Consider the following 15,094-nt stretch of genomic DNA (forward strand, 5'->3'; position numbering starts at 1 on the left):
TAAGGGGAGATATGATAGAAATCTATAAAACCATGACTGGTCTGGAAAAAGTCAATAAGGAAGTGTTATTTACTCCTCAACACAAAAATTAGGGGTCACCAAATGAAATTAATAGGCAGCAGGTTTAAAAGGAAGTATTTCTTCACACAACGCACAGGATGTTGTGAAGGCCAAGACTATAACAGGATTAAAAAAAAAACTAGATAAGTTCATGGAGGATAGGTCCATCAATGGCTATTAGCCAGATGGGCATAGATTGCTGTTTGGCAGAAGATGAGAATGGGCAACAGAATGGATCACTTGATGAATACCTGTTCTGTTCATTCCCTCTGAAGCACCTGGCATTCTCCACTGTTGGAAGACAGGATACTGGGCTAGATGGACCATTAGGCTGACCCAGTATGGCCATTATTATGTTCTTACGAGGCAGGAAAAGTAACTAAAAGTTGGAAGCATTCCTAGAGGAATTCCTAGAGGAGAGGATTTTTTTTACTGATGCTGAATGTGACAATAAAGGTACTGAACAAATAATAATATTAGCTAAAAGTTTAGTTACTAAATAAAGGCCATCTAGGCCATTATAGGTTTGTTGAGCTCAGGAGACCACAGAAGTTTTTGGCTGGATTGGCTCCTATTCTTAGAATCCTTAGCTCAAGAAGCATGGAGAATTAATAAAGCTGTTGTACTTGTGCCCTCATATTTTTCCCATCTTGTAAGTGGGGAATAAATATTTTACTTCAAAAGGCATTTGGCAGCAGGCAATTATATTGATTTAGATTTGTATCTGATTATTTTAGTTAGTTTTAAATAGATTTTTACTATTCTTTGTTAGTATGTAGTAATACTTTGTATATTTTTTCCCTCCAATCTATACTGAAATCAGTTCTCCCTAACTGTGAGACTGGCATCATTATTCCCATTTTATATATAGGGAAATTGAGGTACAGAAAGGTAAAATTACTTGCACAATGTTACCTAGCAAAGGCAGAACCAGAACAGAACCCAGAAGCCCTGATTCATAGTTCTTTGCTCTCAGGCCAAAGTAGATGGGCACCAAATAAATAAAATATAGTGATACGAACAATAAGGAATAACAGTTCTGTAAATATTGCTGGGAAAGTTGAAAATGTTTTAAATGAGTCAGCTAAATGGAGGACTGTTCACTGAGGGTTCCCAGACAATGAGGTTATGTCCACACTGACCAGCCACAGAGACAGTGAACCTCATTACTATAAAAGCAATAACATACTTCAAGAAATCAGGATATACAGGAAAACAAGCCCTGGTGTTTAGAAGGTGGGTTAAATCACTTGGTCTTCTGTGTCATGTTTCACCTTGCACACAAGACAATCTGTAAACTGGTGTAAATGCCTACTATGTTACATGATTGCTTATGTACCTAACTGAAAGCATGCTGATCCCATGTGAGATTATCAACACCTTACAGGATTGGATTGTCAGTTTGAGATGGATGCTGTACCACTTCCTCCAGGCTGCTGAGGGGCTCCTTTCAAAGACTGACATATCAATATAATTTTTTTTTTATTTTTCAGGTATATGTTGTGTATCATGCAATCTGTTCACTCCCTAGCAGTGAGTTACAAAGGAAACTCTTCCCAGCCACCAAATAACACATGTATATTGTCTTTGCTCTGAGGATGACATCATATAGTAAGTGAGAGCAGCCCAGCCAGAAAAGGATGGTTTGATATTCTAGGTGCCCCAACTGGACTAGCTAACAAGCTCAGACTTTGCTTTGGAGAGCTGTGGAACTGCAGCATACACTTTTGCTAAAATCAGAGAGCTAAAAGAGCACGTGGGTCCTATGGCTTTTCCTCAGAAAACCAAAAATGTTCAGATTTGGACAGTTGGGGCCAGATTCCTCATTGCCCTATGATCTCTTTGTACTAGCCAGGCTATAGCAAAGGGGCTGCGTTTTAGGCAAAAGTCCCCTGGGGAATACATACTGGTGCAGAAGTCCCTGCACCTGTTTCAGAGATGTGTCCTCAGTCCCGTTCTGTTTCATCTTCATAAGGCTCAAGGTACAAATTGTTCCAGGGAAGAGGTAAGGAAGGAACATGGCCAGGGCAGAATCTGTGTCCCTACAGTGGCTATTGCAACAGGGGCACAAGTTAGACCTAACCTACATTGGAGCCCCACGCACTCCCAAAGTCCTTCAATAGGGACAACAACATCCCCTTTGTTCCCATGCCAGCACAGGAATGAATCTGGCCCCTAGAAGGTGCACTGCTAGGTATTAGGTGAGTCACTGTCTCTTATACGGAAAATGTTATTGGAAGGTCATGGGTTCTTTTTCAGTCATACTGCTCGTTTGTGCCTTCAAAGGGCTTGCACTTGCATCCTCCCTTGGACCTGGCACAGTGGTAAATACAGGAGCTCTGAATCCACCTACTAAAATATTCTGAGAGAGGCCTGAATGGAAGCCCACTTAGACCTCACTAGGGACCAACAGCTAAACCCTGACTAGGAGCAGTAGGCACTGGAAATTAGAATAATGAGGTCAATTTTCATCATAGCAAAAGTTAACACTGGGGTGTCACATGGATTCTGTCCTAGGACTGGTGTGGTATAATATATTAATTATCTGGAAAAGGGGATAAGCAGCGAAGTAGCAAAATCTACAGATGACACAAAAGACTAGTGTGGTCACCGTTGGAGAAGACTGAGGAACTTCAGATGGACTTAACCAAACAAGGTGAATAGACAACACGATGCCAGATGAAATGCAAAGCTGCCAAATGCAAAGTAATGCACAGTGGAGGAAATAATCTGAACTACTTCTACACCTTCATGGGATCTAAATTAACTATTAATTGAGAAAAAACACTTGCATTTCAGTGAGAACATCTCTACGCAATGCGCAGTAGTAGTCAATAAAAACAAATATTAGGATGTCTGAGGAAAAGAATTTAGAAAAATATATTAAATATTATATAAATCAATTATATGCCTTCACCTAGATTGCTGTGTTCAATTCAAGACCAACTAAAAATGATATAGCATAAACAGAGAGGTTCAAAGATGGACAATGAAAATGGTTAGAGGCATGGAAATAACACTATTCTTTCCAATCATGAGTATCTCAGGAAATTAATAAGAGGGGACATGATAAAAGTATGCAAAATAATGTTCTATAGAACTTCTATTCGCCCTCATAACACAAGAACAGGGGCTGTTCAATGAAATTGAAAGGTGCCAAATTCAAAGCTCAGGATAGGAAATTATTCTTCACACATGATTAGCCTCTGGAACACTCTACTACATTTCCTCACTGAGGCCAAGATCTTAGGATTTCTAAAAAGAAAAATTAGACATGTATATGGTTAAAAAGAATCTCCAGAGTTGTTGTAGCAAATATTAAAAGAACAAATGGTAGTTTGGAAGGGAAATAAACACTCATACTTTAGGACATAAGCAAATCTCTGACTATTGGGGGTTAAAAGGAGACTCTTAGGGAACGTTATCTCAAAACTGCCTATTGAAGGCTTTCTTGCACCTTCCTCTGAAGCAACTGGTTCTGGACACTGTCTAACAGGATACTGGCTAGATGCACTAATGGTGAGATCCAGAATGGCAGTTCCTGTGCTCTAAAGGAGAGAGAGAAAGAAATACCACCAGAAACAGTTACAGGTTTTAGATTCATAGCCAAGTGAAGAAAATATAATGCAATAAAAACAGCCATACTGGGTCAGAACAATGGTCCATCGAGGCCAGTGGCCAATGTCAGGTGCTTCAGAGGGAATGAATAAAACAGGTAATTATCAAGTGATCCATCCCATCGGCTGTTCCCAGCCTCTGGCAAGGCTGCAGTCAGTGATCATTTAAATTAATTTTAGATATACCTTAAATTTCCATTTGGTGATAGTGAAGTACCTCCCTACAGTTGAATTATTATAACTATTTGTATTCAATATGCATGCATCTACAGAAGGCAGGGGGAAGAAAAATTAGTGAAGCAAATCTATAAAACTGCACATCACACAACAGACTTACTGCAAGATCAATACATCCAGTATAACAGCACCGAGTATGTATGTATGGATGATTTAGTCTGGCTCTGAGCGGGGGGGTTGGACTAGAGGACCTCCTGAGGTCTCTTCAAACCCTAATCTTTGTAAGAGAGTAAAGAATTAAAAATTGGACAAGTGGTCAGGCCTAAGTTACAGGGAACGGGATCAAGGAACAGGCAAACCTTGTTTCTGTTAATTGGTGTGAATTTTAGTTAGAGTCTTATCCCTCTTCTTCTCCTCCCTTCCTGGCTATCTGTGCAGGGGATGAGTCTATTACCACTCCTGCGCAAGGCCTTGGGGGGAAGAAAGCATTAGTTTCCTTCCCTTCTGGCATGCCTTTACTTCAGAGAATGTTAGTGTAAAATGTATAGGTTTTAAGGTGATGTGCTTGACCTCTGTATGGTAATCCTGTAAACAAGAAACGGGGCGGGTATAATTATATTCATTATGTAGTTGTTAATATTCATTTTATAGGTGTCAATGTAACCAAATAAGGGTCTATGGGGAGTTGCTGAAAATGTATACATTTACATACTGTTATGGATAAAAGAATTGTAAAGTAACCCTTTGTTGCTCACTCACGGCATCAAGGTGGAATGAGCAGGCAATAAAGGGTTCCATTTCCCCAATCCACTCCCAGGACAACCTGTTTGGTTATTTCTGACTAGCTATGTGTCTGGGATCGTTTAGACACAAGAAATCCTGCATCTTGGCAAGGGGTTAGACTAGATGAGCCTTGCAGCCCCTACTTCTTATGGTTCTATGATATTTCGATGACATCCCCACCCAGTCTGCCCTGGCATAACTGGCAGTTCTGCTTAAGTGCAGAAGAGGGAGTTCCTCTCCTGATTACCACAAAAGAGTGACTGGAGCTCTTCAATGCTTGCCCAAGGGCACAATCCAGTTCAAGATAAAGCTAGCTTAGCTGTGCATGCATGCACAGAGCCTTCCTTAGGTTCACACACAATGACCTGAACAAAAGCTACTGTGTGTGCTTGAATCTGATTTTCAACTGCCCATAAGCTGTCCAAACACAATTTACCTGGAATAAGGCTGTGTTCCGCTCCTTTGTCAAATTTCTACCCCAGCAATTAAAGTTAGAGCTGTTTTACTAAGAGGAAATATATCTTCCTTTTTCGGTTCTTCTTGTGAATAGAAATGTCTTGGCTGTTCTTTCTCTGCTTCAGCCAGAAATATGAAAGTGTCAAAACTTTTTGACACTTTAATATTTCAACTCCATGTAAAGCTCAGTGTAAATTTGAAAGCTTAGAGTCCGTAGCCAGTTTTAAAAAGTAGATGTAAGCGTGAAAGCTTGTACCAAGAGCAGGTCCTCTTAAAGTTATTACCTCATCCACCCTCTCTCTCTAAGTGTGGGACTGACAACAACCCTGCAAAGAAAGGATTGCAATGACTACAATGAGGTTAGACTGGAAACCATTTTGCTCACTGGGGGACAGGCTATTAAGCGCCATTTTTTCTTTTGAGACAATGTTTGTGCTGAATCTTCTTACCCATCTCCAAACTCCTGTGGAAAGCGGACTAGAAAAGAGGCTTGGGCCTCCCCAGGGTTCTCTGCCATCTCCCATCCTTGCAAGAGCTTTTCTTGTTACAGGGACATCAAAAGGCGGCACAAATGGTGCCATGAATCCCCAACAGCCACGAGGCTCCGCGTGGCAGCTGGGGCCAGCGGCTGCAGTACCTGGCGTGGGCCAGGCAGCCAGCCTGGGCCCCAGGGCGGGAAAGGACCCTTTGGCTCCAGCACTCATCTGCCTAGTCCCAAGGAGCTGCCCAGGCCCCTGCCAGGCTCAGCTCCTCCTGGCTTCAGGCCCACTCCTGCCCGTGGCGGGGGTCCCCCCCGCCAAGTCTCCCCTGGAGCGGGACGTGCCTGAGGAGACCCAGAGGCCAGCGCCGGCCCCTGCCTACTGCCTCGTCGTCGTGGGTTCCAGCTCCCACCACGGGCCCGTGCCCCGAACAAAAATGGCGGCTGAGCAGAGTCTCAGTGCGCCGTCGCGCTCACCGCAAAGATGGCGCTTCCCGCCCGGTTGTTCAGTTTCCTGGAGACCGGCGGTTTAAGCCGTTCAACACCTCTCGTCCAATCAGCAGCCGCCAACTCTCACCTCTCGGCTGCCGACTGACCAATCGGGAAAGGGAGCGTGGAGGCCTGGGGATGGGTGGGCCAATGGGAGCCCGATGCGTGAGGAAATTACTAGGCGCACCCAATGGGGTGGCGGATGGGCGATGCGTGTTGTCAAGGCACCGGGCAAGACGACGGGGTCGCAGAGCGGCGCGCGGTGCTGTTGAGGAAGCCGGGTGCGGAGCGGCAGGATGCGGGTGGCCAACGGGCTCTGGGCGGCGCTGGCCTTGATTCTGCTCCCTGGCGGCAGCCGGGCCCTGCGGGAGGGGGACTGCGAAGGTGAGCGAGCGAGCGATCGGGGGAAGGGGGCTCCTTGAGGGGAGCTGCGGGGGGTGTGTGTGTGGGGGGGGTGTCACTGAGCGGCTGCCTGGTGGGAGGGGGCTCCTTGAAGGGCAGTCCGGGGTGTGAGGGAAAAGGCCCGGGTGAAGAACAACCCAAAACGGGAAGGTGCTGGCTCAGTCCCCCCGTCACTGGGGAGCGATGGTCCGGCCTGCCTGTGACCTTACCTGGCGCTGTGCGGGGCAGGGGCAGGGGCAGGGGCAGGTAAGCGGATTGCGCTAACGGGCTCCTTCGGGGGTGGGGTGGGGACAGCGCGATGCCCAAGCGCACGTCTCGCCTCAGGGCAGGAGGGGTCTGGCAAGAGCCAGCACCTCTGTAGGGGAAACGTCTCTCCGCTCTCTACTTACTGACCAGACGCACCTGTCGGCGGAACTGAGCCACAAAGCACAAATTCATCGTTGTCCTTCATTGCAGCTTTGTCTGGCCTGTTTTAAAACACCCTCAACAAAACGTTTCCTTGTTTGTATCAGGAAGAGGGAGTCCTGAATTTGACTGGATCTGTGGAGGGCCTGAATAGCCACGTATGTCGGCTAGGACTGCACCTCTCCCTTACCCGCACCTAGTTAAGAAGAGAGATTTTGAGTCCAAGGTCCAGATTTTTAAGGTGTTTTGATGCCCATCTGCATCTTCTGTGGTGCCTAAATACCTTTAAAAAAATCTGTCCTTAAGACCAATATTTTAGGCTTTCATTTCACACTTCACCTTCATTAAATATCCATTGAATACTCAGTTAATGTATCTGTTCTATTCTGGGTTTTCATGGTGTTAACGTCCAAGTTGCATAAAGCAAAGTAAGGAGAGTAGGGAATGTTCTGATTAAAGGTTTTGTGATCTGGAAGAACTTCCACAGGAAAGGAAGTGAATTCTGAACCTAAGTGTTGGCAGGTTAATAAAGGAGAACTTTTGACTATTTTCAGGTGTATTTGTAAATTGCAAGCCTGACCTGATAAGTGACATTTTTAAAAACTTGTCTCCTTACATGGCATAAATGATATCATGGTGACTGGCTGGGATGATATAGCTGAGGTTAGTCCTGCTTTGAGCAGGGGGTTGGACTAGATGACCTCCTGAGGTCCCTTCCAACTCTAATATTCTATGATTCTATGACTAATACCATATAAATGATAAGGGACTGGTCACCATTATACTCAAGTTCAGGTAATCTATATAGTTCCTTTTAAGCTAAAGAATGCCAGTTTTCAACCAATAATACAGACTGTACACTGGAATCTTGGTGCACCACTATAATGTGTCAACCTCTTAGGTGGAAACTACTTAACAGCACAGAAGAGTTACACAGCAGTTCTTAAGAGAAGAAGTGAACAGACCCTGCAGATGAAACTATAAAGATGTAGTTATTCAATTCGGAATTTCCCTGCAGTTCTGGAATTTTGCACTATTACTGCTGCAAAAAATGCCATAGTCTCTTTAATCAGGGATTCATTTCTTCACCTTATCTGAAAGATGGCACCTCCAGCACAGTGCCCTCTAGCAGCATGCTGTAACTTTGGTTCAATAGTAACTCAGTCACCAGTACTATTCCCTACAGCAGCTGGGATCTCTGGAAGGTGTCCTATCCAAATAACCAGATCACAGCACAAGAACAGCAGCCAGCAGCACTGTGTGTGACAAGTAACATGCAATGGCCATAAAAGATGCTGTGCCTATAGAAAAAGTTCAGTTACCTATATGATTCAGATTACAATTGCTGCCAGTGTTACATATTTGAAGTGCAGACTTCCTTTTGGCCTTGTAGGGCTCAACTAGGTGATCCTGTATTCTCCAATTTCTTTTGCTCATCCTTGACTTTGGAATTGAGTGTAAAAGTAGCTGAAGGTTGGTTGATCCTTTTTCCTGATGTCAGCAAAGTGTATGGAAGCCCTAACCTGTGCCATGTTTTCCACCCCCAGAGATAAATAAGGTCAGTGTTGAGCACCTGTTTCATCATTGACGGTAATAGGATTGCAAGGGTGCTGCTAAGGGTCTCATTTGGCCCACAAAATTTTTCATGCTAGTGATGATGAGGTCAAGGTTGAGTTTCCAAAGTTAACAGTTTACAACAAAACATTTTTAATTTGTAAGCTGAGTCGACTTGATTCATGTAGTCATTGAGAGACAATAAGTCTACAGTGCCATATTTAGAATCATTATCATTTTTAGACTAGTGTTGTATATTTAAAGTCCTTGGATTGACATTGAGTTATTGTTTTGGGAGGGAAGGATAAGAAAGTTTGGGCATTGTTGGCTCTTCCCGCCCATCCCTTGCAGTGCTACCTCTGTTGTTTGGTGCTTGCAAATCTGTTTTGTATTCCCCCAGCTGAATCTCTGTTGCTCTTCAAGTACAGTACATGAATGCCACTGATGGGATCTCTCATCAGGGATCTCAGTGAATCTGTTCTCTGTTTTAAGTATTAGAGAAACAAGGTGGGTGAAGGTATGTGAGTTGTATGAGTCATTGTTCCTCATTCATGCTCTGAAATATTTACTGTGGTATAATTTGTCTCGTGTGTCCAGCTCCAAGGGGATAAATTCTTGATTGCTAATGCAGTCTGTCCTAACCTCATTCACAAAATCCTTAATTCTGTCATTTTCCTACAGGAGTTCTCTCCAAGATTCCAGATTAGTACACATTACAAATCTCTCCATCTTTTTTTTCCACTTTAGTGTGTGTTACATTCCTGGGAAGATTCTACCAGAGCCTAAAGGACAAGGATGTTGAGTTCACACCAGTTAATGTTGAAAAAGAACTCTTGAAATCCTGCAAAGAAGCAAAAGGCAAAGAGAACCGGCTAGTAAGTAACAATGATCTATCATCATCGCTTTTACAGAATAATTCACAAGACACCTGGGAGGTGGTTGGAAACTGGGGAAATCTCTCACTAAATGGTTGTGTGTACAGTATAGGCCTATATACAGAAGATTTGAGGAAGAGTGCAGTCCCTCTCCATCTTTTTAAAAAAAAAAAAAAAAGTAAAAAATCAGTTTTCTTACTGCTTGACCTCATTTCTGCCTGTAATTGAAGTGCAGTGAGAAACTTTGTTCTTATGACATTTTATTTTCTGCCGCACCCTTTGTGCATGTAGATAGCCATACAAACTGTTTAAATGTTAATGCTTACCAATCCTTGAACTGCAAAATAAGCAGAGGAAACTAACTCCAAGGGAAGAGTTAATTGAAAGCAGCCCAGAGCACTCTCACAATGAAGTGACCCAAATAAAAAGGTCTTGCACTGATCTTTGAGTGACTTTGTCAGGCATACTTGAGAGCATACTTCAGTGAAGTTGTCCTTGAAGTTAGAAAACTCTGCCCTCAGCCCGGTTCAGATGAAACATCGCTCGGAACTAGGACAACCAACCTAAACATAATAAGAAATCAGTTTTTTTCATAGCTGTAATCAGACTCATGCAGAAATATTCTGTATCAATAAATGCCAAACTGCAAAACCATGCAACCTAGTCTGTCAAAAATGTGCATGAAAAAAGGCCAAACAAGCCATTTCTTGATGGCATGTTCTCTCTGCTTTTCATGAGTGAAAATAAATCTTGCCTTAGAGTCGAGGTGCATCCAGGACTGTGGTTCCTGTTCCCCATTCTCTTTGCTTGCTCTAAGATTCTGAACCAAAGCAACTGGCTTCAGAAAGACTCCGCCACTAGTAGTGTCCTCTCCTCAGGATAAAACACATTCTGAGACAAAATGTGGCAAGACTGGGAGAATTGTAAGGCAGAAAACTCTGATACCAAGGAGGGAGGAAGCAACCCAAGAAAATCAGCTTAATCTTTCTGAAAGAATTATTTTCCTTCAGTATCACTACACACCTTATACTTTTCCTTTCTTCCCCTCTAGTGCTATTACATTGGTGCCACCAGCGATGCAGCCACTAAAATCGTTAATGAGGTATCAAAACCCCTGAGTCACCACATCCCTGTGGAAAAGATCTGTGAGAAACTGAAGAAGAAAGACAGCCAGATCTGTGAACTAAAATACGGTGAGTTTGGGCAGACCTTAGCTATGGGGTTAAATAGTTGGGTTTTTCTATAGTATAGATCTTCATTCTGATAAATAACATAGCTTGCACCCAATCCCTTGTATGGATCTGCTTCTAATCATCTAAAACAGCCTTAAGTGGGCTTCTTTTGAAAGCAAAAGAGCTGAAGCCACTTGATCTTGCAGAAGAATTTAGGAACAGCAGAGTAAGTATCCTGATGCATAACCTGAACTGATCCCTGTCAGTAATGTTGGAATGGGCAGGCAGTAGAACAAGTATGTGTATTAAATGTTCTTGGAGGCTCCTAACAGGGTGATTAGGGGAAGGTTGTTGTGTCTGGCACCAATACAGTTCAGAGGGTTCCTGCACACACATGGGTTTGTCTAGTGTGCAGCATTGCTTATGCCCATGATTAGCCCAAACCCTTGGGACTAAACTCTCACAAAGGGATTTAAGTGCCCAGCTGCCTCTCTAGATGTGTAGGTCCAACATTTAGGCACCACTGACATTCACAAAACCAGTGCTCAGCTGCTGACTAACTCTGTAGGCACCTAAAGTCTACTAAGCACCTTAGTTGCCACTGACTAGCATGTGCAAAGATGCTTAAATCCTGATACTGCCCCACAGCTATCAAGTTGCATGGAGCCCTTAGATCATGCCTAAGCCTTGGCAGGATTTTCAAAGTAGGCAGTCCCTGCCTATCTTACCTGCAGGGTCCAATCCAGTAGGTGTGCTCAGAGCACTGTGCATTTCACTCTTGGTTGGCTTAGTCAGCTCCCTGCTCATCTTCCTGGCTTCTGAGAATCCCTTTCTTAGGTTCCTAACTCTCCTCATTCAATGGATGGGGATCTGGGTACCTAACTAGAGAGTCATGAATTCTATTGAGCAATGCAGTGCCTATGAGTTATGTGCTGCAGTACTGAGCATTGCAAACACCTAATTCCACTTTGTGATTCTAGCCATTGGTCTTGAAGTCTCTTATTTGGTTTATAGAGTAGTACGTAGTAAAGACTCTGTTGCTCCAAACAAAATGTCATTACAGACTGTAATGGCTTTCTGTTAATTAGGCCTAAGGCTATTGACTACAAGCTTCTTGTTACCAAACCCCATCAAAGACATTTACAAGAGATTAATTCATTTTTAAATGGTCCCTCATTGATTCCCTAAAAGTCTGGCTACCAGTTCTGCTCCACTGAAAGTGTACTCATGACAGTCCATTAATAAGGCCTTCCTTGCCAAGTCTAATTAATGGTCAGTCTCCCAGCCCTCCATGACTGTCCTCTAAGTGACTGTCTACCTTGTTGGCCACTCCTTCAAAAATAGCTCTTTTAGTTTCTAGGCTTCTGTCCTTGGTCTCCATTTCTCTGTGCTTGTTCCCTGACTATTCTTATCCATTCTCTCATCACCTCTATTTTAATGATTCCCAAATCCACCTTTTCGTCTGTGCGGGCCACATCTCTTCCTCTTGTTCTATCTCCTCATAGATATTTGTCTGCTTCCTAAGAAAATCCATTTGTCATGTTTCTCTTATCTGTCCTCCTAAAACCTCTCCTTTCCCCTCTTGTCAATGGAGATTGCAAGAACAGTGGAATTATACATCATTAGAGTTTAGAGTTTGCAGCTGTGGGGTTATTCTTGAATCCTCACATCTAAACTTTCACTAAGTCTTATGTTTCTCTCTAATCAATAAAATCCAAATCTGTCCTTTCTTTTCCATCCTCACTGCCAAAACCCTAATTTATGCCTTGTTTCTGTCTCACTTGAACTCTTGTAATCACCACTACTGCCTTTCTGGTGTTCCAGACTCTTTCCCCTTCACTCTGTCAAGTCTTCAGCATCTGAGTGTAAGAATGGCCATACTGGGTCAGACCAATGGTCTGTCTAGCCCAGTATTCTGTCTCTGACAGTGGCCAGTGCCAGGTGTTTCAGAGGGAATGAACAGAACAGGGCACTTTTGAGTGATCCATCCTCTGTCATCCTGTCCCGGCTTCTGGCAGTTAGATAGATAGGGACACCTGAAGCATGGGGTTGTGTCCCTGACCATCTTGTCTAATACCCATTGATGGACCTGTTCTCCATGAACTTTACCTAACTTTTTTTCTTTTCTTTTTTTTAACCCATTTATGCTTTTGGCATTCACAACATCCCATGGCAAAGAGTTCCACAGGTTGACTGTGTATTGTGTGGACAAGTACTTCCTTATGTTTGTTTTTAAACCTGCTGGGTGACCCCTAGTTCTTGTGTTGTGTGAAAGGGGTAAAGAACCACTTACTTTCTTCACACCACTCATGATTTTATAGACCTCTCTCATCCCCTTGTATTCATCTCTTTTTCTAAGCGAAACAATCCCAGTCTCTTTAATCTCTCGTCCTATGGAAACTGTTCCATACACCTAATCATTTTTGTTGCCCTTCTCTTCAGCTATTCCAATTCTAATATATCTTTTTTTCAGCTGAGGCAACAGAACTGCATGCAGTTTTCAAGGTCCATGGATTTCAATACCATGGATTTACATAGTGGCGTAACGATTTTTTTGGTTTTATTATCTTTTTAATGGTTCCTAACATTGTTAGCTTTTTGGACTGCCACTATGCATTTAGAGGATGTTTTCAGGGAGCTATCCACTATGACTGCAAGATCTTTCTTGAGACCCTATAATTTTTTTATGTATAGTTAGGATTGTTTTCCATTGAGCATTACTCTGTATTTATCAATACTGAAGGTCATCTGCCATTTTGTTGACCAGTCACCCAGTTTAGTAGCTCTTTAAGTCCAAATTTGACTTCAACTATTTTGTGTAATTTTTGTATCTACAAAATTTTGCCACCTCACTGTTTACTTCTTATTCCAGATCACTTATGAATATATTGAACAGTACAGATCCCAGTACAAGATCCATGGGGGACCCTGCTATATACCTCACTCCATTCTGAAAACTGACCATTTATTCCTATCTTTTTACCAATTACTGATCCATGAGAGGACCTTCCCTCATATCCTATGATTGCTTAATTTGCTTAAGAGCCTTTGGTTAGAGACCTTATCTAAAGCTTTCTGAAAGGCCAGGTGCACTATATCAACTATACACTATATCGGGTCACTCTTGTCCACATGCTTGTTGACACCCTCAAAGAATTCTAACAGATGGGTGAGGCATGATTTCCCTTTCTAAAAGGAGTGTTGACTCTTCCCCAACATACTATGTTTATCTTGAGGTCTGATAATTTTGTTCTTTGCTATAGTTTCAATCAATTGGCAGAGACTGACTTAAGCAATAGATTACATACCACAGTTCTACAATTTTCATATCTGAGTTCCTTCAAAACTCGGTGGATACCATTTGGTCCTGGTGACTTAATACTGTTCATGTATAGGTTTGTTCCCAGAGCGCCTCTATTGACATCTGTCTGGGGTAGTCCCTCAGATGTGTCACCTAAAAAGAATGGATCCAGGTGTGGGAATCTCTCGCATTCTCTCTAATGAAGACCACTGGAAAAAAATTCATTTAGCTTCTTTGCAGTGATCTTGTCTTCCTTGAGTGCTCCGTTAGCACTTTGATCATTAAGTGGCCCCGCTGAGTGTTCGGCAGGCTTCTGACTTCTTATGTACTGAAAAAAATATTCTTTCCTGTTGGTCTGTCTGCGTCAGTCCAACACTGCCAGTCTGCTAGCTGATTCCATGTGTCCTTGTGCACAAAATTCAGCCTTGTTTGTCTTCAGTTGTGCTTTGCCTTCTTCCCCAACCACATTGCAAAATAATACCCCTTGCTCTTTTATTTAAACCTCATCTCCCTCCCTTTTTTTCCCCCTTCCCCCTCCTTTCTGTGTTTTATATTCAATTTCATATGTCAATAAAGTGTCTTTAATGTTAATTAGTTAATTCCATCAACAGCTTCTAATCAATTATTGCTTACTGTGAATAACTGTTCTTCTCTCTTCTTAGACAAGCAGATTGACCTGAGCACTGTGGACCTAAAGAAACTGAGAGTGAAAGAACTGAAGAAGATCCTAGATGACTGGGATGAAACATGCAAGGGCTGTGCAGAAAAATCAGACTATATTCGGAAAATCAATGAACTGATGCCTAAATATGCACCAAAGGCAGCCAGTTCACGGACAGATCTCTGACCAACGTCGTGGCCTCTGCTATACTAGCACCTCATACAAACTACATTAATCTCTCTATTTTGTTTCTTATAAAGCCTTTTTGTAACTTATTTAAGTGGGCTCCCAAGGCTGTCACACTGGAAGCTGGAACAGTTGTGAAATGCTCATTCAACAGCCCTGTTATGTCATGTCTCTAGTTTGTATTTCTCTTGTTTCTGGTTTACTTTAGGATGTCACAATCTGTATGGGATTTTTTTTATTAAAGTAAAAAGAAATTTACTCTTTTACTAGAACATGGCAGAAGGTTAAAAGGAGTTCAGGGGTGCAGTGCAGCTGGCAGCTGTGTGCCAGCATAGACCCACACTAAGTTCCACTAAGCTACTCTGCTAAAACTAGCAGCAGTCATGGTACTGCACACTAGACAGGTGAGCTGGGCACCTGTGTGGACTGCAGCTGAGTGCACACTGCTGTTCCTAGTGCTCTGCTGGCCTACCCTGCC

The 15,094-nt window shown here is 42.9% G+C and overlaps 1 protein-coding gene across 1 annotated transcript; it reads left to right on the forward strand.

The window, feature by feature from the left end:
* The first annotated feature begins 6,258 nt into the window (after positions 1–6,258).
* Positions 6,259–14,879, forward strand: MANF (mesencephalic astrocyte derived neurotrophic factor). The gene is made up of 4 exons (XM_067561156.1): positions 6,259–6,444; positions 9,169–9,296; positions 10,348–10,489; positions 14,432–14,879. The coding sequence occupies exons 1-4, from the start codon at positions 6,357–6,359 to the stop codon at positions 14,614–14,616; spliced, it is 543 nt and encodes a 180-aa protein (XP_067417257.1). The 5' UTR covers positions 6,259–6,356; the 3' UTR covers positions 14,617–14,879.
* The last annotated feature ends 215 nt before the right edge of the window (positions 14,880–15,094 follow it).

Source organism: Emydura macquarii, unplaced genomic scaffold (genome assembly GCF_026122565.2).
Source record: "Emydura macquarii macquarii isolate MOO-44397 ecotype Brisbane River unplaced genomic scaffold, CSIRO-AGI_Emac_v2 contig_2369, whole genome shotgun sequence".
Lineage (NCBI taxonomy): Eukaryota > Metazoa > Chordata > Testudines > Chelidae > Emydura > Emydura macquarii.